General features: G+C 48.3%; 1 protein-coding gene across 1 annotated transcript; it reads right to left on the bottom strand.

The window, feature by feature from the left end:
* Positions 1 to 1051: 1051 nt before the first annotated feature.
* ITM2C (integral membrane protein 2C) lies at positions 1052 to 25575 on the bottom strand. The gene is made up of 6 exons (XM_027650560.1): positions 25428 to 25575; positions 11079 to 11216; positions 8927 to 9115; positions 8507 to 8617; positions 4705 to 4855; positions 1052 to 3451 (listed from the first exon to the last, which is right to left on the bottom strand). Exons 1-6 carry the CDS (start codon positions 25539 to 25541, stop codon positions 3360 to 3362), a joined length of 795 nt encoding a protein of 264 aa, XP_027506361.1. The 5' UTR covers positions 25542 to 25575; the 3' UTR covers positions 1052 to 3359.
* Positions 25576 to 26717: the final 1142 nt, after the last annotated feature.

The raw sequence follows: 26717 nt of genomic DNA, 5'->3' as shown, positions 1-26717 counted from the left end.
TGAAAACAACCTCAGGAAATGAAAAACTGAAGCAAGAGGGAAATGTTGAAAAAAAGTTTCACAATACAAGCCGGTTTTCTTTTGTAGTGGACAAGTCTCCAGGTGACTGACTTGCTGTTAACTAGATTTACTGAAATGTACCAGTCACTTTCTTAGTATCAGCATTTCAGCCTTCAAAAGGCATGTCTGAAGGGGTCAGGTTCTCTTCAGGGTGGTGCAGAGTTGCTTCCTCAGCCCAGAGCTGAGGGTAAGAGAGGGCTGCCAGGCAGAGCTGACTGGGCCACCAGGGAGAAGAGGCTTTGGCAAACACAGTTACTTGTAAGATGCAGCTCCCTTCAGCAGAACCCCCAGGATGGAAAGAGCACCCAGATACTGAAGAACTAAATGCAAAATGCAGCAAAAATGACTGTAACGAGTGAAACAGGAACTTCCTCCCTGACTGACCAGAGACTTAATTGTGGAAAGAGGAACAGCTGAGTTCAGGAAAAAATATTCTGACACTTCCCTACCAGCAGGATGAAATACTGGGAGAGAAAGCTCAGGAGAGCACTAAGGGACCCCTGTTGCTGTGTGCAGTAAGGAGTGGAGGGAAGTCCCCCAAAGCTGGCCAGCCAGAAGGCAACAGCAGGCTTAGGTCACATGCAGACAGGCACGTGTCTGTGCAGAAGTTCAGCAGCTGGACAGGCAAGGCTGAGCACATGGATCAAATGCCCACTAGCCACCTGAGCAGCAGAGGTATCTTGGTGCTTTACAGACCTCAGCAGCAACTTTCCCACACGGGCTGCCCTTGGGTCTGTCAGGGATGTGCAAGGACAGGGGAAGAGTCCCACAGAGCCTGGAGGCATGGGCAGGCTCCCCAGTAGGCTGCTCAGTCATGTCCCCATGCAGCTCTCCTGTCACTGTGGGGAAGAGCCTCCCCCCTGCAGCACCCTCCCACTGCCCAGCTCCACGATGCCACCGGGCTGGACCCTCCAGGGCAGTCCAGCTGCTGCCTTCCAGCAGCAACAGCTCTGTGGAGGGCATGTGCTTCTCATTCCAAACAAACACACGCTTTACATATCAGAGGTAAAAGATTTTATTATCCCACGGGTTTTTCCTAAGAAGTAAGAGTCCTACCAGACAAAATATACAAAGCATCTTATGTTTTCTTTCTAGACAACTGCATTCTCATCCTATGAAACAGTGACCACATGAGTTCACCTTAAAGAACTGAGGTTTGTCCTTACAGCTGGGGGGTTGCACAGAGTTAGCATATTCAATGATCAGTTAAATCATGCAGAATCAGAAGGAAGGGGAAAAGGTCTGTATGCTCACCTGAGTGCAGGCTTAGGTTTCTAGAAATGAAGAGAAACGCAGAGCTTAAATTTACCAGTTTGCAGCACTTCCATTAAGTGAACCAATTTTCTGACCCACTTCTTCTCATCTTCTTGGCAATTAAAGGTTGGGGCAAACAGCAAGTTATCACTGGAAAAACACAATGCTAGAGAAGTAAACACCCCTCTGGCAGTGGGAAACCTTCCTTACCAACCTGCATGAAATGCACGTAATTCTTCATTTTACATCAAGCTTAAAGCAGAATGAAACCAGTGTGTCATCCTCTACTACTTAAAACTTCATGTTTATATAAAAAAATAAATTCTCAGCCTCTAAGGATATACTAATTACTATTGCACTGCATGACCATTCTGAGATCCTGTTTTGTTTTCACATAATTAACTCATAGTATTACTACTTAAAAGTTTAAAGTATATTCACTTTTTTTTTGGTTCTGCTGAGTTAATGATTGTACTTGCATTTACTTTATCCTTCCTCTTCTAAAACAACAAGCTCATTTTAACAGATGGTGAACAAGTCCAGATTTGCTGGAAACCAATTAACAAGAATGTGCCAAGTTGAAACTCACCCCATTCTTTCAAGCCAAAAAACTGCCTGCATTTCAAGAACCTAATTAGTTTTAACTACATTTATGGAAGAGGGGGAAGAATATTTAATTACTCTGCAATTCTTCTGTCTGATGATCAATAGAAATGCAGTTTTGTTCACACAGTTTTTCTGCAGTATATTGATCAGCTGAATCTAGCCTTGTATCAATATCTGTATCACAATGGTGCCTGCAGATAATGTGATATACAGCTGGATTATAGTAATTACTATCAAAACAGCTTTCATCAGAAGAGTTATACAAGAAGACACACTCTGTTCAAAAAAAAGATTCAAAAAACCTGCTTCTCCACTTGCCAGTAACTCCCAGTTCTGCTGCTGACACTTCGTACGTGGGCATGGCAGCCCATCCACACACAGATGGGATCTCGACAATGCAGGAAGACAGACCTGTGTGAACACAACTCACCCTCTCAAGCACACAGAGTTGGCCAGGACAGACGGGGCTCCACCTGCAGCCACAGTCTATAGATGGCACATCAGTGGGGCTTTGGCACTTTGCATCAAAAGATACACCTCTATTTACTCAGGCAAAGTGACAGCAGATCTGCCCAGGACCCACAGCAGGTGCAACTGTGTGTTGGAGAAAGGGCTACAGAGCCTTGCACTTCACCCTCTGCTTTGTGGCTGGACAGTGGGGACATGCTGTGTCACTTGTGTCAGTCCCAGCTCTCCTCACTGCCCTTGCTCCTGCCAAACGCAAACACCCTTCAGGACACCTTGCATTGCTCAGTGGGTCACACTCAGCCACGTTCAGGAGGAGATGTGGTGACAGGTGAGTGCAGGAGCCAGTCACAAAACCAACACATAGCAGTGGCTTTCAATGTGTGAAAATCTGGTCTTCGAGGGGACAGCACACAGCAAGCTAGGACCACCACAGCATGGTTTGGGCAGAAACCTTCCCTCTGCTGAGCTTTCCAAATTGCTTCTGTAGCATCACAACTATTCTTTTCCTAAGTGCATCTGGTCACAGATTTTAGGTCATTACATCAGTATCAAAGTGGCAATCCTCCCTGTTCATACACCCCCTGTCCTGGTGCCAAGGCAGCCTCAGAGCACTGTTCCAGCCTGAAACTGCTCAGGCAGAAAAAAGTTACCTATTTCCAGTGCTCCTATTTCTCAGTCATCCCTTCTACCCAAATCTGCCCCTAAAAGAGATTCCCATCCTGTGGTGTGCGGAAAAAACTGCATCTACTCCTAGGCTATCTTTGACCACTGTGTAAATTTAAGCCCAGCAAATGTCTCAGGTAGGTAGCAGGGAGAGAAGAGGCCACAGTGGACCCAAGAGGTTAGAGCTGCACAAGCCAAAGGGCAGTATAAAAAGTAGCCAGATTACCATGTCTAAAGAGGGGGCTGAGAGCATGTGTGTGCATGTGTGTGCAAGCAAAGCCACGGAAGGTTACATCTGGAGAGTGGCTTCATGACTTTTGGCAGATAACAGTTTCGACCACAAAAGTGTTTTCAAAGTGACGAATACGATGGCAGTTTCCAGCCTCACGTCGATTGATACCTAGAAGTGATTTAAAGAGAGGAGAGAGGAGATTCAACAGATGATAATCTCTAGGAACTGAAGCAAGGAGGGGAAGGAAAGCAGATGGGATAAAACTGCCGAACACTGAAAGGCAGGAAAAACACAGCCCATATGGAAAGCAACATTATCTGGTCTTAGCAAGAATAACCATGTTCTCTGGGCCATAGTCCTGTATTAAGAGCTGCCATGGGCTGGAAACAGCTGGTTTCAGCTGACAGCATCTCAGTGTTATATCAGAGACCAGAAAGCCTGAAGAAACCAGCAGAAGCCACAGGCTGGTACAGAGCACGGCCCTGAATGCAGCCAAGGAGGGCTTAAAATATAGTCACTTCCCCTCTGGCTGTTTATATCCCTGCACACACTGATCCTGCTATGGCCTCAGCCCCTATGGAAAGCAAGCAGTACTTCCCCATGCCCATAAACTGCAGAACCTCAACTCTGGACAGCTCTGCCAGGCAGCTACTCCACTCTTAAAGCAAACCCAGTGGTGCCCTGATCACAACCAGGACTGTGCCAGGGCTCCATGAGACCAACAGTCAGTGTTCCAGCAGCTCCTGCACATCAGAGCAGCTCCTGCTGGGAAAGCACCATGAACTATAGCCATGGTGACTTCTGCACCCTGCAGCTTCCCCAGAGATCCAAATCCACAGTGACTATACGTTCATTTTTCAGGTGAGCCTTTACACCAGTATCTAAAACCAAATAAACAGAAGTACTGATATTAAGGAGCTTTTTGCAGCAATATTACCATTTGTATCTAAGATCCATATTGCTGATTTCCATAAAATCATTTTAACACAGTCCAGTGCTCCCTCTTCACAATGTTTTCCATATTATTAGCAATTAATTAAAGGCAATTTGCAGATCTAATCTGCTCCAAATAGCTGCCATGAAGTGGGAACCTCCATTAGGGAAATTTCCCAAATGATTCCCAACAGCACCACTATTAGTTCAGCCCCAGGAGTCCACACGTAAATGAATTGTTGGTTTCTGCAACCATTCTCCCAATGTTTCTACCAGGCTGACAGGCAAGAGAAACACAGCAGTCAGCACCACCCACAGCAGCGTCATCCCATATTTGGGTTTAGACCAACTGGATGAGAAACACCTCAAAAGCTTACACCCACAGGGAGACCCCCTTCTTGCCATGAAGAGGTCAGCATGGTTAAACCAGCCAAAATATGATTGTGAGAGGGGGGGAAAACTGAGTGAGGAGAAGGCAAGGCTCTCACGTTTCCGCACGCTCCGCCGCTTCAGCCGGTAGGTCTCCTTGCCGCTGCACAGGCGATAGATGAAGGAGCCGAGCTGCTCCATGTCACTGATGTGCTCGGTGGCAATCATCTCCTCCTGGATGATGTATGTCTGAGGCAGGTATGTCCCTTTCTGAAATGACACATTTCCCACCAGGATAAAGCACAAACACTGCCACGGTCTCCTCATCGGACAGAACTGTTTCGCGCAGAGCGCCAAGGGCAATCAAACTGCAGAAAATTCACTGCTGGAAGGCTCAAACTCCTCTTTACTGAGGTCAGTTAACATGCCTCCCTGTCTGTGCAGTGAACTGTCCAGTGCACAGGGCACATAAAACAGATTAGGTCCAAAAATGGAATGTTCATGTAGGGGATGAAGCCAAAGTAGGAGCAACCCTGTTATAAACTAACCCAAATTTTAAAGCAGGATGCACAACGTTGAAACTCTGAGAGCACAACAAACCCATCTGGAGAGGGATCAAAGCCCAACCAAATTGCCAGGAACTCCACTGAAATGGGCCTTTTCCATTTACTTCAAAGGGCAAAACCCAAAACCACCAGCCTTGCTCAGATTCCAACATTTCTGCCTCCTCCCTGGTCCATTCAGCACAGCCACAATGATGTCCTGCCCTTCCAGCAAACACAGGAATAGGGAGAGATGGGCCACAGGCACCACATTTAGAGGGAAAGCGAGCTCTCAGCATACTTCCATTGCCACAGGAACATCTGGGACAGCGACGTCTCTGCTGTTGAGGTGGAGGCCACTATGAAGACCAGGGTGATGACTGGGGTGCCTGGTGGGGGGACACAGCAGAAAGCCATGGGGGGATGGAAAAATGGGGTACCTGGGAGTACCCCAGGGACAGAGGCCACCTCTTTCAGCACTAGAGACTCTCTGCACACTGATTCCCAGGTTCTCAGGGCATTTTGCATCTCTGGGCATCACTGTGGCAACAAACAATTGTGTTACCAGTGCTGCTTGGGCTGGGGGGCACTTGGGAGCAGACTAGATGGTAAGTAGGTCATGAAGCAAAGACTCACTTCTGGTCCTTTGCGCTTAAGAAAGTCAAAGAAATAAAAGAATTGTCAGACCTGAGGCCAATATAAGTATAATCAAGATGAGAAACAAGGAACAGCAGCACCATTTCAAATACAAACTCTTCAGTTTCCACCCCAGGAGGGGTTATTTCCACAGAGACGTACCTGGAAACACACTATCTGAACTTGCTGTTGTACTGGGCTGGCACAGCCTAGTGGATCGATAAAGCTGTCCCCTAACACTGCAGGATTAGACTATTAGTGGAAGTTTGTACTACACTAACACAACAGTTCTGCAAGAAATTCAATTATTGATTCTCGGGGGGAGGAGGCAGGAGAGGCCATGCGATACGTGCAGTTACTGGCATGAGCTGTCATAAAACAGCCAGGGCTGGGGTACAGGATTTGCCATATCCATGACCCAGCAAGAGGGCTTAGAGAGACAGACACATGCACACAATCCATTTTCTTCACTGTTTTGGATTGAAATAGCTGTGGCAGGTGAGGTGGGAATCATCACTTCCCCTTGTGCAACAAGGACGATACCTTCAATTCCCTGCCAAGAATTTTAAGAAAGCTAAAGCTCTGAGCATCCTGTGTTCTGCAAAGGGTATGCATCATCCATCATTTAACTGGGTCACCTCCAACTTCCTGCTGCTGCACAGGGGGAGCATCCCTCCATCCTTTTATCTCAGACACTGATCAGGCCTGTTCACTGAACTGTCACACCTGTACAGAATAAAGCCTGCAAGAAGTAGCAGAGCTGCCATTTACAGGCATAAAATCAGACAGAAGAGGCCTGGTAATGCATACATTAGGGTCTGAGTGAGGTCTGGCACAGCTATTCCCATACACAGCAGGGACTGCAGAGCAGGCACAGGGCATATGGCAGTCACACTGCAAAGGGGCACCCTGGCATGAGGCTGCCCAGGGAAGAAAGGGCAGAGGACAGGCACCAACCCCCTGTGCTGCCCCAGTCTGCTGGAGGAAACTACCCATATTATTTCTGGACTGAGGTTTGGCCCTAGACACAGGACTGCAGTACTGAAAAGCTCCAAAACTAAAGTTTCATCTGAAAGTAGTCTTATTCATTAGGAACTTGACTGGATTCAGAGATGCAGAGAAAGCTAAAGTCTCCAAGTCCAAGGACCAACACAGCACATCCAGCATCCAAACAGGAGCACTTCTGAGCAGCAGGGCAAGTCATAAAGGTCATGAAGGGCCCTGCAGCAGGAGGGAATTTGACCTCTCTGCAAGGCCCCACCTGTGGCCATGAAGATCACAGGCTTACAGGATGATTTAGCTGGGTAGGGACCTGAGGGCTTTATCCCATCTGGTCCTGAAAACCTTCAAGGATTTCAAGGAGGCAGCATAACCTCCCCGGGCAACCTGTTCTACTACTTCACTGTCCTCATGGTGAAAAATGTTTTCTGAGCTCAACACCAACCTAAACACTTTAAAACAATGTCTCTAAGGTGCATGTTAAAACCTCCACAGACAGACTGGATACCTGCCAGTATCAATAATCAGGAAGTTATTTAAACCTACACCTGCTTTGGGCTCTTCAAGCACATAAGAACATTTTATTTGTTATCCTCTTTTTAAATTCAATGATCATGCATCATTTTCATTGACTGTGAAGTTTATATGTTATTTTAGGATGTGAGCAGCATTCCCAATCTCTCGGGGGGTTTTCTGTCATCTTGTGTAATCCTGCCTTTTCCACTTCCCTCTGCCCCAGGGATTGGTCACCTGCCACGGTCAGAAGCTGTGACAGGTTTAGAGTGAGCTGTAGGTAAATGTGTGCTGTACCCCAGCGGGGTTTCCAGCACATTTGCCAGATGGTCACAGTGCATGAAACTGAGGACTGCTAGGAAACAAACTGGGAGTTTGACAAGGACTGGAGATCAGGCATCTCTCCAGGCATAACCGTTTGTCTCTGAGCTTAACCCCTCCGGAGTTCATTACACCACATATAGCAGCAAGTGAGCAAAGGGAATTTAAGATAAAGAGTAACAGTTCGATTTGGTTTCTTTCCCTTTCTTTTAAACAGACCCTCACAGAATGGATAAAAGACCCAGGCTCAGTGCCTCGCTTTACCTGCAGGAAGACTGAAACATTTATGTACCTTCTACACTCTGAAAAATCCTGTGCTTTCTTCCTGCTGTTAAGATTAAGGAGTACTCCATTTTAACACAGCTGCTTTCAGTCACTGCAATGGCAGCATAGGCTTATGAACTGAACAAAACCACTGGTACTAAACCCACTTAGTGCTGGTTGTGAGCACAACTGCATGAGCCCACATCAGGTGCTTCAGCACAGCAGGGAGAGCAGCACAGAATCCCCCCCCAAAAGGGGTGAAAGCTGACGGCCTGTTACTCCCCAAAGGACAGAGAGATCTGCAGTTGGCAAACTGCAGTGGTAACCATGGCAAGAGTGACAGGAGGAAATTTTTTCTTTTTTTCCCTTGATTTCTACAATCAGTGAACACCACAGAGAAGGAATCTACAGCTTCTCTGTGTCTCCCCGGTCAGGCTGATCACCGTGCCAGTGTTATTGTGCTGTCTGCAAAATCAGTATTTCAGCTAAATGTGCTGAAGCCTTCACTCTACGTGCAGACTCAGTTCTGTCAGGGCCAAGGTTAACTTCCTCAGATACAGCAGTTTTGATTTCCCATGAGCTTCCAGCTGGCACCCACGAGCCAACTCAAGGAAAGCATGCATAACAAGCAGGACTGCAGCTGTACCTTCACGTTGACCAGCAGCTCCCACAGGTTGCGAGGAGGCATCACAATCGTGGTGTTCAGCTCGATGACGTAGCATTTATCCAGTGTTATGTCATGGTAAGCTGTCAGACCCTGCGTTCCAAGCACAGAAGTTAAAGAATTGAGCCCTTTGCAATGAAATGTGACAGTGAAAATGGGTGAAAAGAGGGAATTCAGGGAAGACAGGAAACTGCTTTAAACAAACCTGTCTAAGGACCTCCCTACCAAGCAAGTCAAAGAGGTTGGAAAAACACAGAGAGGGCCTTGGGTAGGAGGGCAGCTCACTAATAAGAAAACCATATACCTATGTGACAACAGTGACAGCACCAGTCCACGACCACAGTGCTGGTGCACACAGCTCAGCCCCATGCTATGCCCCCCAGAGCCCCAAGAGCTCCTTACTCTCTGGAAATCATGGATGATATCTGCAGGGTCACTCCCTCCAAACTGGGGCACTGGGACATTGATTTGCTCGTAGTTGTCCTCAATGTAAATCTTGACGTCTTCGTGCAGTTCCAGCTGCCCTTTGAATGGTGAGTACAGCGAGTCTTCGTAGAGGACACCGCAGTGGAACACGCTCTCACGGGGCAGCTGTGGGGACAAGACCCAGGCAGGGGTACAACACTGCCACATCCCACACCAGATACAGCAAACACAGGAAGAAACGCATCCCTTCTGGGTAAAACACTCCGGGTAAAACAGATGCTTGAAGGTATTCCAAGATCAGCCTTTTTACCAGAAAATGTCCTTGATCAGGACAGTGCAAAACACCCTTGTGACATGACCATGCCTCACTTCATGCTAGCCAGGTCCAAAAGGAATAAAGAATTGCCTCTGGGATTTCACAAGGAGTAATTCAGAAAGGCAAACTGACAGCCTGCAGGCTCTGAAATTTCCTAAAGAGATTGTTCATGTCCCTCCATAGCCATGGCTTCCAGTAACTGCATTTTTTTACAGAAGGCATAAAAGGTTGGAGGGGAGCAGAGCATAATTTCTAAAGGCACTTGTAGCTTGGATGTGGCAAATGCAGCAAAACAAAGTGGCTTTGCCTCACAGCAAAACAGGAGCTGCTGCTCTCTGAGCAACCTGGTCTACTGAAAAGTGTTCCTGCCCATGACAGTACAGTTGGAACTAGATGACCTTTAAGGTTCCTTCCAACCCAAACCATTCTATGATTCTCCAGAAGCATAAGGTATGGGCAAGAAAGCTAATGCAGGGTGATTTAACAGTGATCAAGGTAGAACATGAGGATCACAGGGACAACAGCAGCCATGAGAGACTGAGACATGAAGGCCTTGTTGCCTTGGTCTGCAAAGCCTCTCTGACCATGCTGAATGGGCTTTCCCATTGTGACTGGATAAAAGCTGCCACTTGGTATCCCAGACAGGCAGTTGGGGTGACAGCAGGTGGCCCCAAGCAGAATGGTGGGCGTCCCTCAGAGCCATGCAGCATGGCCCAAGGTGGGTTATTGACTGGGGGATGGACTGAGTGCTGTCTATAACTGGGCTGATAACTTTCCCTCAGGGCCAGAGCTTCTTCTCATAAGGAAGTGGCCGCACCAAAAGCCCTCCAATAGGGTGTGATCACAGTGACACAGCAGTGTGTGCCAGGGCAGAGCAGCCCGACAGCTGCCACAGGGTTTCCAGATCAGGTCTAAATAGGAACAGGCAATAAAGCACTGATGAGTCTTGAGACAAAGACTGCAAATTAATTTTGACAGCAAGGAAATTTATGGAGAAAGGAGTATATAAAAAGACTACATTGCTGAGAGGATAAGTGCTGGCTACAGAGATGAAGGCAGCAGCGGTCCTGGGAGAACTCATTCACTAACAGTCACTCCACAGCAGAACAAGGGCTTCAGTGCAAATCAGTGCTTTGGAGTTTCTTGGCTACGCTCTCAGCAAGCCACAGCTCAGCAGTTTCCTCCCTAAAAAGCAGCTCTGCCCTGTCTCGTTCCCTCTATTCTGACCCACCACAACGCTGCCAGCCCAGCGCCTCAACCAAGCCAGGCTTTGCAAAGACTATGGGGCAGAAAAGGTGCTGAATTTAATGGAGGTTGAGTGCTCATGTTCTGTACCATTTCCCACTTACTTTTTACTTCTCTGCTTGCTTTATTAATAGCAGCACCTATTTTTGTTACACCTACAGAGTTTTGCTGTGCTAAAGCCTACAGAGCCTACTGCAAAAAGCTGTTCCTTTGCCTGTACTCTCCCCTTGCTCTCTCCAGGCTTGCTCTCCTCTCACAACAAGCCATGCTTTCAGACCACCTGCCCCGACAGCAGTGACTAGATTTAAAAGGTAGCATAGTTTTTTACGGAGTTAAAAAACAAAAGGGGCAAAACAAAGCCAAAGGGGAGGGGAAGAAGAGGATTTTTGGAATCTTTCAGACTGCCCTTCCTGGCAGTGGGGATGAAGGTGAGCCCGAGCCTACCACTTTAGAAATGTCTTGTCTGTGCAAGACAAAAAAATCCAGCACCACCTCTTCCAAAGGCTGGAGCAGCTCGTCTGGCTGCTCAGGCTGATGAGCAAAAAGCCCTTCCCAAATCTCTCCTACCTGGGTGATGAAGAAGTATCTGTACACGTACATCGATGCAAAGACCAGCCCCAGTAGCAGCACGAGGAGGCCCATGGTCAGGTAACACACCCCGCTGAGCGATGACCTCCGGCCCTGCACGGCTGGAGCCGGCTCCTCCTGCCAGGAAAAACCACAGCACTGTCACCTGCTGCTGCAAGGGGGCAGAAGACCAACTGTCTTTAATGCAAAGGCCACACATGGGTTTGTGGCGTGCAATGAAGAAAGGTAGTGTCTGGCAAAACAACTTCACATCTGGCAACAGCAAAACACTTGTGCATTTTGTGTCCTCCCCCCCCGCACTCCAGGTATATATATCTATCTATATCTCTATATCTATATATAAACATATCTGTGTGAGAACATACACACATACATGTATACTCTGCTCCCCACTGACTGCTCAGAACAAAGCCAAGCTTTGTCTCAGTGGGCAATAAAGATTAACAAAACAAAACAAAACAACCAAAAAAAAGAAAATGGGGAACTAAGAGTTCCTGGCTACTGAATGTAATAGCATTTATGTATTTATACTCAAAAATTTTTGTTGAAATGCTGCCACTTTTGGCAGAATTTCTCAGTGGAAATTTCTGGGGTGGAAGTTACCAGAGAGGTACCTCCTGGCCCTGCTGGGGTGAGCCGACACCCCAGATCAGATGTGCTGATCTCAACTTCATTTTCAAGCACATTCCAGCACACCTTCCAGGAACATGGACAAAACATCAAAATAAAACATATCTGTCCTTTATAGAGTGCAGCCTAATCCATACAGACAGTAGCCAGCTCACCTTGTTACAGCCTTGAAAAAGGAGGACCTTGCAAAGGCAGGGTTACTTCCTGGGAGACCACTCACCCCAACCTATGATGCTCTTGTTTTTACAACCAAAATAACCCTTCAAAATGTTAAGCAGCAGGATGTAAGGCCTTTCACAAGCAGATGAAAGAAGCTGGTTCAGAGATGCCCCAGTTTCCACACAGAAAGCTGCCCTCAGCTGAGCAGGCAGGAAGGGGAGAGAGGCACCAGAGAGGGCTCTTGCAGATTAACTCCCTCTGTGCAGTTCACAGACATGTCTGATTGGAAAGACACTCTCTCCATGGTTAGTCAGAGACCGGTATGAACAGGAGGAACAGTGAACAACAGATTTAACAGCGAGCAACAGTCTCTCATTTCTAAGATCCACCACTTTTTAAAGGAGGAGATGTTTCTCCAGGGTACCATGGCCAAAACCCTGTGGGTGGTGCAGGTGCTGAAGCCCCAAGGGGAGATGTCCCTGGGTCCCTGCCACCCTCTGGGGGCATCAGACCAGCTCTGCCCAGCAGAGCTGGCAGCAAACACCTTTTTCCCCTTTCCCTTGTCTTGGAGCAGCCCTTGTGAGAACAGCAGTTCAGTCCCAGCCTTGGAGGTATCATTCCTGCCCCAAAACCAGGTCACACCAGCACCACTGAGGCTCTCATGGGGACCCTGCCAGGCAGGGATTCCCTCCCTCCCCTGCCTCCATCGAGGCATAAAACAGGGGCAGAGTTAGGATCCTGAAGCCCCTCTGCTACCTGCTCCACTCCCAGCCACCATGGATGGCTCCAGATAGACTTTTTTCCCCTAGCCACATTCAGACTGGTAACTGCAAAGACCAAATTGCTTTGAGGTAGCTACAACTCCAGCACACCTCCAGAAGAAATTAATCTGTCTTTATTTCTCCTTCATCCCACCCGCTGAAAGACCCACATCACTTCTGCTCACTGCCAGCTCCCTACACTGAAGAACCAATGTAATTAGTTTGCTGCTGCTCCTTCAGCAAATAAAGGGACGAGTAAGCTGAAAAAAATAATATTTTAAGTTTACTTCCAATCTTTCCCTTTGTCTCCTTCTGCAGACAAGGGGCAGCAACTGTGACAAGCCACAAAGAACAGAATAAAAGAAACAAAAAAATCACATTACTAGAGGAAGTTTAAAGGCTCTCTGACATGAACTGCTAGGACACAAAAGTCATGCTAGATGTCAAGTGTTTCACAAAAACAGCTCTCCTAGACACTTGTCATCAGAGAAAGAGTGCAGACAGTGAGGGTGAAGAGGAACGAGATCTCCTCCTACTGACACTGAAGCAAGGCTGAGAAAATGTTTAATGTCTGCAAGTGAACCATATCCAAAAGGTGCCAGGTTGTTGTGATCACTGGCTCACTGCTCCCTTCCTCAGTGAGCTGCAAGTGCTAACTCCATGGAGGGCTTGGAGAGAAGGTTCATGAGGGCACGGCAACTCAAAGGGGAAAAAAATACTCCCACTAAAAGGAAAAGCTGTGTTTGAGGAATGGTAGGGAGGGGGAGAATAAGCCTTCCATGATTTACTATTTGCTAGAGCAGCTCTTTGTTCTTTGCACAACCAAGGACACAGAGGCATCCCTTCTCTCACTGCCAAAGGAGATGAGTTCTGTCTGCTCCATACAAAACATTTCTGGCTTTAGGAAAAATGCCCGAGCTTTGCATTTTGGGAGAAGGTGGGAGAAGCAAAGCAGAGCTTTGCCCTGGGAGAAGTTGCTAAACACTCGGGGGAAAAAAAATCTCAAACAAAAATTCAAATTCTGAGGGAGGAAAGAAAAAAATCAATGGCAAGCATTCTGATGGAGCAGAAATTAAGGCAGCGAGGTTAAAAATATTGCCAGCCAGGCCAACAAGAACAGTTAACCACAGTCCTGCAAAATACTGCACAAAAATCATCTGGAAAACCCTCACTAAAGTATGCATCTCCATCCCCCAGCCTAGCAGATGAAAAGGCCACCAGCCTTTGTCAATACAAGTAAATTACAATTTAAAAGCAGCTATGTTAGTCTGTGCCTCTGTTCCAGCCTGGAGGCGTTCTCAGTGCTGACAGCCAGCACACAACCTGCTTTAACAGCACTTCACCCAGGATAACAACTCTCCACCAGGCTGGAAAAATCCAAGAAGCTTCTTCCACAGGCTGCTGCCCTGCTCATGCCACAACACACCTCCTTCCCATGGGATCGCTGCTCCCTGCAGTGGAAATGTGGGTATTTTACAAAACAGGAAATCCATCGCAGCTGATTTCCATCTGTTTTTGCTGTAGGAATGCCTGGCTTCCCGGCAAGGGAGCAGTTTTTTCCCCTAGGCCAACCTTATCATAAAGAGAAGCAGGTGGTCCCAGCAGCAAGCTGCAGGAATGTCATCTCTGGCAGAAAGACCCCCAGGACTAACCAGCAAACCAAACCGTGCACCGCAGTCGTGCCACACAGCAGACTTGGAGGATCTGGCAGCAGTGACAGACTCCAAGAATTCTGGTGGTGGGGGAAAACAGTCAGATTCGGAGCAGGGTTTTCCGGAAGAGCAGATCAAAATACTAACACATAGAAATGCTGTATGTTCACCAGACATTTAATATTCCAGAATAATTCATTAGCCAGACACACTGCTTGCAACAAACCATTCTACTAATATTCTGCCTTTATCAAGCCTGGGATTTTTTTTGGCAAAGAGGAATGGGAAAGGTTGAGGTCAAAACCATCCCTGGGCAGATGCAGGGACAAGTATTGCAGTTAGGCAAATGGGCTTTCCTCTTTTCATAGTTTTAAACACAACAATGCAACAGATGGGCATTTTTTTTACACAAAAATCAACATTAGGCCCTCCCTCCCCTCTCTGGGCTGTGCAGAAGACAAACATTCATTTGCTTCTCCACGAATGAGCAGCTGGAAAAGCAACAGCAGTGGCACAATGTCCACAGACCTGACACTACAGGGGAGAATGCACAGCTCTACAGAGCTTCAGAGAAGGAAAATGCTGCCACTCCATGCAATGATCCTTTCTTTGCTCCCTTTTTCTTGGCACCACCACATGCTTCACTGATGGCACAGGCAGTGGAAGCTGCCACTTTGCTGACCCTACAGAAAGGGCTGGGCCAGCTCCCTTTCCAGTGGAGAAACTGGAAGAGGCAGAGGGCAGAGCACCTTCCTCTGTGCAACCAGCTCACTCTTCCTCCACATAGGCAATGGGGGAAAGCACCCACCTCTCAAGGATGTGGGTCCACATCTTGTTTTTTTGCCACGCACTGTCCTGCTAATACTTCATCCCACTGGGAAGAGACAGAGGCAGCTGCACACAGATGCCTAAGTAACCAGACACGCTGACTTGGCTCCAGTTTGCAGGCATGATTGCATTCAGACACTCAACTCCGTGCCCGGTAGCAGACAGGATACTGGAGTATAAAAAGGAATTCCTTCCCCTGGATAAAACAGGCTCTTCACCACGACTCAGTGCCCTGCTGGCTTGCAGGGACAGAGCACAGGTAGCAGATACCCTGATGGCAGAGTGATGATACAGACCATTTGGTAGAAAAGGCTTGAAAGTAGCCTGAGGGGGAAAAAAGTACTAATTCAGTCTTTGCGGATTTTCTTCAGAATTTCAGGTCTTTCTCAGGACATGATGAAAATGTCTGGTGTCCTGTCACCCCTATTTGGCACTGAATCGCTATGGAACATCTCTCCTACAAGGCGGTGGGGGACAGAAGCCTGGCTGTCCTATACAGGCACAATGTCTGGTCCAAGGTAAGGAAATCAAGTTCAAAGGGCCCAGTGAGTTAGAGAAGGGAAACCACCAACAGCTGCCAGGCACTGCTGAGGGCACCTCCTGCTGAGCAAACCCTCCCGGCCTTATGGCACCGAGCCTTTGGACACACACCACCAGCAGGAGCTGGTGGCAAGAACCATACCCGGGAAGGTGTGGCCTTTGATATTTGTTATTCGTACAGCAGAAGGTTGTAAAAATAGAAATGTCACTCTATTGCTCCTTTATCACCCTTGCTGAAGAAAACAGAAGTGAGAAAATTAGAGGTGTCATGTCATGCCTTGATGCCTCTCAAGTCACACCCCACCTCAGCAGAGATGGGCTCAGCTCTCGGCCTTTTTCTGCTTCTTCAGCTTTGGAAACAGCTCCGAGTCCTCCACACACCATTTTTCCCGCATTTCTGAAAAACACAGGTTTGAAATCTTTCATTTTAGGGTGTCGCAGGGCCTGACAAACAGGGACAAGTACCTTAAATATACACCCCCAACACAAAAAGAAGCATGGGGTTACTAAAAATAGTAGATGTGATTTGGATGACTGACAAATGAGAAAGGCGATGCAGAGCAATGCAATGCAAAGGGATGTGGTTTGGAGAGGATGCTCTCTGAAAGGCAGCAAAGTACGTCATCCCTCTCTGGGACGTTGCTGGTTTCAAGGAAGCAGCAGCCTGAGCTCTCAATGTTAGATGTACTGACATAACTGCAGACACTCCATGGCTCCCTCAAAGGATGCAGGCTCAAAACTTAAGATACTCACATCAGAAAATCTAACTTAACGTGCTGTTTTTCTCATTTCTGGCAACCAAAGGCCAATATGGACTCTGGTAAAAGAAAAAAAATCAGTTCAAGGTCTGTAACTCCAGCACATTAAGTCCCATATTCACAGCAAAATCAGTTACTGCTTCACAAAATGTAAGGACTTGCAATAATGGCACCTCCACTGACTTCAAGTGGAAAAACCCCACAGCCAACTGCAGTGCTGCCACAGTTGGCGTAAGCTGGAATGCACTGACCTCTCCTCCCATGTGCTGGCTTGGCTTGGAGTGTCACCTCTTGGGAAAGCAACTCCTGTCTCTGCACCAACACAGACTGCTCTTCCTGCACACAAAGCAAAGCCTTCTCATCCACCTACTCCACAGGCAGCATCCCTACTACCTGCAGGTGCTTACTGCCACTACTCTGCTCCATAAAAAGCACTGGAGACTTGGTGGGATAAATCGTAGGGTGAAGAAATCCAGAAACAACTACTCCCATACTTAGGAGTTCAGACACATGGGGGCTCAGTGGTGAAGAGTCCTCAGGGATGGCCAGAGCAATCTGGGATGGCCAGCCAGGGTTCCAGACTTGCCAAGCGATCACTCTGGAGATGGAAAGTGAGGGACTACACACAGGGAAAAGGCAGACAAAGGATGAGATGAGGGAAACGAAGAGAGAGAGAGAAAGCATGACAGCAAAGGCAGTTCATCCTGGCATCCACCAAAGCACCTCCAACACTCCAAAAAAGGTTCTTTTGCCAGATGAACAAAAAGTGAGTCCTGTCCTCAAGAGCAGCTATGCTTGGAGAGAGGAGAGGGAGCAAAATGAGGAGAAATACCAGGTGACACCAAGAAGGAAGGAGTGCCTGTGCCAATGCCCTGGCAGAGCCACAGGGGTCAATGCTCTGCACTAGCAAAGAGAGGCCTCTGAAGGATCCCATACCTGGAAGAAAGAGTCCTTCCAGGCTGAAGAGCATTTCTGGTGCTCTAGGTCAGAAAAGGAAACAACGTGTTCATGCGTGGACAGAGAGAAATACACACACACACACACATATATATGGCACACAGTTTCCAAGGCAACCAAAGTCCCTGCATACAGTATTTGAGCAGTGCCTGTGCAGGCCTTCCACGGAGAATACAACTCATGGCTTTTGGACTCAAAAGATGCCTGGAAGCAAAAAAAAACCTAAACCAAATCTGTAATTAAGAGACTATCGCAGCCAAAGGCAAAAAGGTTGCAATAAATGAATCTAATCACACCCTTAAATGATACCGTAGCACATGACTACCAACAAAGCCACCTGCCTCAGGAGTCACTTTGCAGTGCTGGAAATTAGAATATCAAAACCAACCACTGGCTAATTAAACCCCCCAGCTTTGTTGCTATATGACAAAGACAGCAGGGTGTTAAAAACGCAGCCTAGCATGTGGGACCTAAGCACTCAGCAATCATATTTTCCTTCTCCCTCGTCAGCAAGAGAGATATAAATGCCCCTCTCTTCTCCTTTTTCCATCCCTTTCTGGAACGAAGGGGCTCCTCCTCCCTCTTTGCACAGGGGTGAGGAATTCATTTCCATACATTTTTTTAATTTCTTTTTTTTTGGCAGAGGCACAACAACTTCCAGTTGGAATGATTCCAGCCTCCCTCTCCTCTTTCCCAGGAGTAAAGCCATTTAGACCATTCACAGAGCCAACAAAGCCCCTTGTAAAAATAAGGCTATTCTTACCAGGCACATGGCTAAAGCCCTGAGTGTCACACTGAACAGACAGGCAGGCAGAAAGAAAATAAACAGCTGTTATGAAGTGGCAAATAAACATCCCAACCTGGGCATTTAACAGCCTGACTGCCAAAATACAGAGTCTGATAAACATGGCCTGATTTCCAGAAATCCAATACCACTCACTGTGACGATGGGGAAAATCAGTCCCTGCCACAGAACAGCTCCAACACCACAGCTAAAGGCTCTGGAGCACCTGGGAAGAGGGAAGGAGCAAGCACAGCCATGTGAAGGCCAGGGTTGCTTGGGGTTTTTTTTGCACCCCTGAAGTGGGAGGTGACATTAAAATAACAGGAATTTTCTCTAGGAGAAGAATGGAGGTTAAGCTTTGGCACTGAGTCTCAAAGCCATTAAAGACAAAAGGCAGTTCAAGCAAGAGCAGAGCAGAGTGACTGCTCTGGGAACAGGGGAAGCTCTTAAATCGAGAGGCTGGCAAAGTCAAAGAGAGACTGGATTCAAAGGTAAAGACATATTCAGGTGGGCAGATACCTGCCTCCTTAAAAGACCTTTAACAAATGCCAAAAATATTGAGGAACACTGAGGTAAGGAAATGCCAACAGTTTTCAGTTTTTTTCCTGGTGCAGCTAAGACTTCCTTCTCCTCCCAGGTGAAGGGCAGAGAAACTGCTACAAAAACCAGTCTTGCTTCCACCTTCATGTGGGGCCTGGGAAGAAGCAGCCCCACTAAAGGTATGAGCTGTCCCATGGCATGACAGTGGGACATACTACCCATTTTCCCAGACTAAAACTGTAAAATAGCTTCAACATTAAACAAACCCACGTTCCAACCTGTAAATGCCAGCCAGGGAGCCCTGGGCACAAGCCAAGAGAGCTGGAGGCTGATTTTGCAAGACATGCAAAGGACTGGGTGCTGTCTCAATGCATTTGAAAGCAGAAAACGTGACAAGGGAAAGACACATCAAAAGATTTCATACGATTTCACCTGCAGTTTTTCAGTATTAGTAACGGCTTTGGATGAAGCACCAGAGCAGAGTAACAGCTGGGCACAGGACTCCCTTGAACACCACCACTGTGCTCTAACCACTGCTTCCCCCAAGGAGCTCCATGTCTGGAAGGTTTTGGTGTGCAAAAAAAATTACAGCACCCACTTCTGAGCTTCCACAGTCAGGCAGGCAGAGATGGTCAAATTAGCCACGTTGGGTCCTACCAAGAGCAAGTCAAGTACTGCTGATGTGGCTGTGGCCAGTTAAGCCATCACTGTCCCACTGCACTCTTCCTCTAGACGTGACTGATTCCCAAAAGGCTGTTAGAAAGGAGGGCACAGCCATGCCCAAGATACTTATGAGCTGGAACAGCCAAGGTATTGCCTTCCTCTGGTTCTTCAGACAAGAGAGGGAATCACAGCCGCAAATCTGTACTGTTCACTCTGAGCAGAGGGATCAGAGTCCAGAGTTTCCTGGAGTGCAAGCTGAATCATCTTAACAAGGAATCACATTTCAGGTTACAGCATTTGCCTCTTCCCTGAAAATCAGGACTTATACAGTGTCACACCATAAAATGAAGTTTCTGCTCCCTTTCAGAACACTGACAGTGATTATCTCTCCCAGCAACAGCGTAGGAAAACTCTGACAGTCAATCCTACGCTTAAAAATTCACCACAAAGAAATAGTGTCTAGTTGAACAACAGCAACAGAGAGGAGGCAAATTTACCCTTCTCTTTGTTGTTCAAACTGACTTCAAAGGTAGGGCATCAAGTGCAGAGAGATGAGTTAAAAAACCCAACACCCTCACATTGTCCTCCTTCAAATGGCAACACTGGCATTAAAAAATCCAAAACATGCCTAGGCTCCCACACACCACTTGGGAAGAAAATACCTGTCCAGAAGTGAAAATGCCTGTTCCATCTCCTGTAAACCTGTTAATGAGCAAAGATTTGGTAGCACAAACACCTCGTCCTCCCTAGATGCTCCATCTCTCCAGACCTGGCCAGAGTGCTAAGCTGCTCTGAGCAGCCACACACACCTGCCAGGCCACCTCTCCCCAGACAGCCAGTGAGCAGCAAGGTGCAACAACAGGGTGAAACCAGAACTGTCTTATCACTGCACAGCACAGGGCTCCTGCCAGTTGGGCATGGTAAGCTCCCTCCTACAGATGGGACACGTGCAGTGTATGCAGCAAAGCTTACGTCTTGTACTTGCTTTTGGCTCATCAGTACCCTTTGGAATGCTGCTTTTTAAAGGTATTTCTTGGTTTTCTCTGTTTTGTCAAAACAAAAAAAACAACAATGTGCCAAAAGCGGGTAAACACAACAAGTTCTTCCCATGTAAAGAGCACCTCCATGCAAAGCTGCACTGGCTTTGGCTCTCCCCCAGCTTTGGAAGAACACTCACCTCTAGACAGACATTACAAGTTTCTCCGTCTCCAGTTCTTCAGTCTACATCTTTCTGGTGAAAGACAGCTCCATGTTTCAAAATTCAACTGCATTTATAACATTTCTGCTTGGAATAGACATTCTCTGTCCCAATCCCTCTGCCAGTTTTAGCCAGATCCTTTGTCATGCTCAGCTGGAATATCAAATATTCATGTCCAGAGTCTGTTAAGATACTCAAGTCTAGTATTTCATTAGAGCAGATCCTGTAAGGTCCAGAGACATTTTTTTTTTCCTTTTCCCTCTGCTTCCAGGGCATCCCCAAACCATAGAGAACCAAGAACCAATGACAATGTTTCTTTTTAAGTTGACAACTCCATAAAGGACACAAAAAGAAGTCATCACTTCAGCCCACATGGATACAGGAAGGTTGGGCAAAGGCCAGGAATACCTTATGTTACAGGAGGCTGCTTCTTCAAATTAAGATCTGCCATATTCAGACTCCTAAATCAAGCCCTTAACGTTGTGAGAACACCCACAGCTCAAGCACATCAAGCCTGGACTCAAGCCTGCAAACATGTCAATGAGCTTAATCCATCCACATCGCTGCCAGCTGGTTTTTCTCCTTCTCTTTGAATTTACAGCTTGCTTTGTGAAAATCCCCGTTTAAAAGACTTTTTCTCACATCCCCTTCCCTTGCCATGTGTCTTCCACCTCACAGCATCCTGCAAGAAAGTCGCTCACAAAATCCAGCACTGTACTGGCACAACAGCTTCCACAAGCTGGTGTGACTCTGCTTCATGTGCCCAACAAGAGCCACTGCTCCCCCACCTGCCACTTGGAATGGAATCCAGCTCTGGAGCATCACTGTTCAAGATGCACTGGTACCCCTGGGAAGGCCAGCAGTGGCACTGCTGCTTGCCCTGCTTCGATCTGCTGCCACCATGAAGCACTCATCCTCCTGGGCTTGCTCAGGCAGGTGCAAAGCAGTCCCAGCTCACTGTGCTCGCCAGAGCATTGGGAAAGGCAGGGGAGCAGGGACACAGCAACAGCCCCAGTATCAAGACACCCTATCTCTGCTAAGAGCTCCACATCCACAGCAGACCTGCTCCTTGTTGGGGTGTTTTGCAGTGGCAGTCACAGCGAAGACACGTTCCTGGGCACCAGAGGGAAAATGCTCCCCATGAATTTCAGGGCTTTCTCCTGCTATTTGTACTAAACAGGGCAACCTCACTCAGTGTGGGAGCTGCTGCTGCAGCCCTGGGCTGGCAGCAAAGAGGAGGCTGGGGCAGCTCAGCCATCAACCCCCCAAGGGAGGGTGGCCCTGTAGCCAGGAGGCTGAGACACCCACCAGACAGTCATCCTGAGGTGCAGCCTACAAAGAGACCACACACAGAGAGAAGGGGTGGATGGATCCAGTGCCAGGCAGCAAGATCCTTGTGGGAAACTTCTCCATACAACCAGGAAGGGTGTGATCCAAAGACCACTGAGTCTTGTCAAGTCTTTGGGAATGTGTGGATGGGATGAAAGGCACAAAACCAAAGCCTGGTATTACTGCAACCAACCAAGAGCAGAACATCAGTCACACCCAGCAGACACCACTGTGTGCCTATGAGCCATTGCCAAGGTGTTTCCAGCAGGCTTGCCAGGCCTGTGGGTATGGAAGGAGCTCTCCCAGTCTCCTGCTTCGCCTGTAAAGCCCTTCTCTCGCAGCAGCCAGACCTGAGCCACGGGCTGAGCAGACACTGTCCTGCCCTCGATATTCATCCTGCTGGAAAGCTGGAGACAAACGCAGCTGCACGTGCTGTCTCAGCACAGCCCTTCCCAGAGGCAGGACAACAGGTTTTGCTCCCTACTTTCCCTCCCCAAAGGTTTCTGGATCACAGAGATTCCCACTGACTGTGAACCATCCCGGTGCTGCAGCATTGGATAAGGTCTGATCCACCCTGGGCCGGCAGCACAGAGTGCTGGGCAGAGCCCGCAGTCAGTGTCTGCTGAGCACCCAGTGAGAGGGAGGAGAGGTCCCTCCTCCCTCCAACACTTATCATTTACACCTGGTGAAGCAGCAGATTTTAATGAAACCCCTTCTCCTCTGGCTCTTGCACTGTCTCTGCTGAATAACTTGCTAGTGCTAGAGGGGTTCACAAGAAATCAGCCAAAAAAAAAAAACCAAACCCAACCCAAATTCTGACTGGAGAGGCTCCAGCCATCAGTTTGACTTGGTTCCTGTGGATTTCAACATCCATCACAATTGCAAGGACCATACTTCCCAGAGCAGTTAAAGACACAGGGTATGTATTTATTTCCGTTTCAGACTGTAAATCTGGAGTTCAATTAAAACTCACTGAATACTACTTTGCATCTGAAAAAACAATTTTCCAATGAACACAACAAGTTATTTTACCGGCTACATAACCTCAAACTGCCTTCTGCTCAAGGCTGCTACATCCCTGCAGCTCTACTAATGACAACAAGACTGTTTCTTTTATAAGCCCTTAAAATGTTGCAACAGCTTCAAAATTATGTAGGTTTTTATGAAAAGAGCTTAAATTGTATATTCTTTGCAATTCAAACTGAGCTGCACAGGGGAGAAACAAGGCTCAGCACACGCAGTCCTGCTGTCAGGACTCCTCACCTACTACTTTTCAGGACACATTAGCATCACAGACATCTTCCTGCTGCTGCATCTTTGCATTCACGGAGCACTTGCCAGAATTCACAGGCTGTGGAAGCTGCCCCCGAATCATTTCCCAGCTCTGGCTCCTATCACTGGGATTGAAGTTAAGAGGAAAGGAATGCAGAGCATCTTGCTTGCATGTCACCAATGCCATTTTGCTGCAAGGCAGCTAGAGACACACACACAGACAGAATTTATTGGCAGCACGAGGGTGAGCATGGCAAGAAAGCCTGGCTGTGGAAAACCCAACCACACAAGCTGGGTGTTTAATAAACATGCCCTCAGTCCAGCTAAGTACAAACTACACCAAAGAATCCAGTGTCATAACCTGAAAAACGGCATCAGGAAAAGGCCACCTGATGTCAGGGGATGTGCTGCTCCCTGGACACACTCATGCTGCACTGACTTACTGCAAACCACCCTTATTTCATGGGCCTAATGTTGATGTTCATACATGTCTGCTGGAATTAAGAGACTGTTGAAGAGTCTTTGTTCTAAATCCATGTTTTTAAGTTCTTTTGTAGCTCATGTGAGCTTAAAAGAACACCACCATGACTCCCAGGAGTCAGAGAAAGGCCCAAGGCAACAAAAAGAATCCAAAATTCATGATTTGCTACCTAAGCCAATTTCATTCATCTGGCAGGACCTGAATCAGAATAATTTTGATTGTTGGGATCTGGCAGCACTAATGATAGAAATAAGCTTCTGTTCCTTTATTTTATTTTACTCCTTTTTAAACTCCTTTTCTCACAGTGCTCATGAGAAGAAGACAAATCCTGCCTGAACTCATGCAGGATCAGCAGAAGAACAGAGTTCCCAGCTGCAGAAATGGTTTAATGGCAGAATGAGCTGGAAGTCCAGTGTGACAGTCAACTTCTAGGGCTGGACATCAAAGGCAGGAATAAACCTACCACCTTGGTTTATAATTAGGCAATCACTAGGAGACCACAGCTGGCCACGTTCCCCTAATACAGGTCTCTGTACAGCTCCTATGTGCTAGATTAATAGATGCAACCATGACGGGCTGAGCATATTCAGACCCTGACAGCACAGCCAGAGCTGTGAGCACATCTGTGCGTGACATGAGAGATCATAAGGATGTGATTCCCTGAACTCTCTGCAGAACTGAGCAGTCTCCGGAAACCCCTGCTGAAGAGCAGCTCTCCTGGACTGGTAATTCCCACTCACTCAGAGAGGCATATGAGGAGGAACATTCTGCACTGCTGCAGGAACAGAGCAGAACTGCAGCTCCCCCATCATTTTTTGAGTCAGGGAGATGGTAGGGTTCAATAAATGATCAAACTGCACACACATGCTGAGGCATTTATGAGGAATACAGAAACACCATTTAAGTCTCCTCCTCTGAAATGGAAGCACCATAACAAGGCAGACTTTATGCTGTGGGTCAGGCCTGTCTCAGGACAACACCCTTCACACTGCGCAGTGTGGTATTTACCCGTGGGTCCACATTGGCAGCATAGCTGGCAAGCTGGGGGTTCTCTGCCACAAGAGACTCCAGAAACAGTCAACTCCCAGCCAAACACAACAGTGCCCATTTCACCTTCCAGTCTTCGAGGGGCACCGGCTGTACCACCCCTGGCATGTGTCCAGCCCTGCCCAACAGCACCTGCCCAACAGCACCTGCCCATGACTCACAGTCTGGACGGGACTCACACAACTCCACCCCAAGGCCCCCGCCATGCTCTGCACCTGCAAGGGATGCCCAGCACCTTCATTCCCCTTGAGCCTGTCAGGATCCCAGCCTCCACAGGTATGAGTGAGTGCTTTTTCCCCTCTGTCATCCACCACCTGAAGCCAGCAGAGCAGCTCAACATCACCATGTCAACTCCCATCTGTAAAGCATCTAGGGGGCTGTGTGTGCTCTTAGTCCCTTGCTTCTCATCATCCTCCAGCACCATCCACTTTGCCCCTCTTGCCTCTTCTCCATGCCAACCCTAAGCCACCCACGTATGACCAATCCCAAACATAATTCCTCGAGGCCAAACCACCCAGAGGGATGAGTTCGGATGCCACTGTCCGCACCGACCATTCCCTCCGGTGCCCAAGGCTATCAGCGGCGTCGCTGCCCTGCCCCATCCGCTCCCCACTTCTCCAAACTCCGTCTGCCCACGAACCACCCCCACTTGGATCGCTCACTCTTCTCGGTGCCTCTCCGCACCAGCCCCACACACGCCACCGCTTCCCCCCGCCCCGCCCCACTCACGGCACTCGGGGGCAGCAGCACCGCGCCCGCCGCCCCATCGCCCCCCGCCGCCTTCTCCTTCTCCTTGTCCGGCTTGAGCGCCGCCGGCGGCTGCTGGACGCCGATCTTCACCATGGCCCCGCTCCGCCGCCGCCCGCGCCGCCGTCGCTGCCCCCGGCCCGGCCCCGCCCCGGGGAGGAGCCGCGCCCCGCCCGGCCCTGGAGCTCCGCCGCTTGCCCGGCCCTGGAGCTCCGCCGCGCCCGCCCGGCCCTAGAACTGCGCCCGCCCGGCCCTGGAGCTCCGCCGCGCCCGCGGGGCCGGGCCGGCTGAACCTCGAGATCAAGGACCTGCTCGCCAGCAGCACCCCCGGGGCCGCCCCCTCCTCGCCCCCCGGAGCCACAGCCGGTCCTCACTGGGACAGCCCTCGGTGCGGGACACCGCGGGTGCAGCGGCAGCCCCCGAACAACGGCTGTGGTGCGGCACCAGAGTACTGCTCTTGGCACCGCTGAAATCGCGCCGGCAAAGAGGAAAAAAAAAAACAAAATAAAACGAGTAAAACAAATAAAACAAAACTAAGCACACCCACCCACCCCCAAGCCTGAAGGTGCATCAGCCTGGAGCTGAAGTGCACACAGAGAGCAGAAGTTACTCTGGGGAAAGCTCCGAAAACCCAGCTGCTCTTTGCCTCAAGAGCAGCATCTGAGAGCGCTCAGGTGGTCTCTCCCCCAGGGTCAGCTCTGGGCAGCAGAAGAGATGAATTGCGTTCAGCATGGGAACAGGGTTCTAGAAAACGCCCTGTCTGACAGAAGCAGTGTGTGGCATGCAGAAGGGAATTTGGAGGGGGGGTTGCTTTTGTGCCACTGATTCTGGTCTTGTGCCACTGGACGCCGGCTGAGCAGCAGAACTGTGTCTGTGGACACAAAGGCTCTCTGAACAGCAGGAATCAAGGCTAAAGAATACATGTGGACAGTTTTGTAACAAAACGGGAAAAAAAAACATTAACAAAACCCTCTCTATCAGCCACCGGTAGTAAGGAAAGTAGCAAACTTATGAGTGGATAAACATAGCAATACCCTTACATTGATTTGGTCCCCTTAAACATAGTATTTATTTATAATAAAGTCATTATGAGCATTTTCTTTTGATCCAGAAGGATTCATTACGTACTGAGTAGTTTACATCATGTTTTAAACTTACCCATTGATAAATTAGTGCTAAATTTTATTTGCAAAAGGCATCTCTGGCAGGGATTCAATGTTGACTCACAGCAACAATTGCTCATAGTGCTGACTTGCCACTGTTCAATATTTG

This window comes from Corapipo altera, unplaced genomic scaffold, assembly GCF_003945725.1.
Source record: "Corapipo altera isolate COAL_440 unplaced genomic scaffold, ASM394572v1 54, whole genome shotgun sequence".
NCBI lineage: Eukaryota > Metazoa > Chordata > Aves > Passeriformes > Pipridae > Corapipo > Corapipo altera.
The sequence above is the reverse complement of the archived record's forward strand: the minus strand, read 5'-3'. Positions and strand labels throughout refer to the sequence as shown.

Excerpts from the sequence above, each read along its gene's own strand:
- ITM2C (XM_027650560.1), bottom strand. The coding sequence starts at position 25,541 with ATGGTGAAGATCGGCGTCCAGCAGCCGCCGGCGGCGCTCAAGCCGGAC. Across the intron at positions 11,217-25,427 it reads TGCTGCTGCCCCCGAGTGCC|GAGGAGCCGGCTCCAGCCGT; the intron begins GTGAGTGGGGCG and ends TTTTCCTGGCAG. Across the intron at positions 4,856-8,506 it reads AGCTGCTGGTCAACGTGAAG|AAAGGGACATACCTGCCTCA; the intron begins GTACAGCTGCAG and ends GTGTCATTTCAG.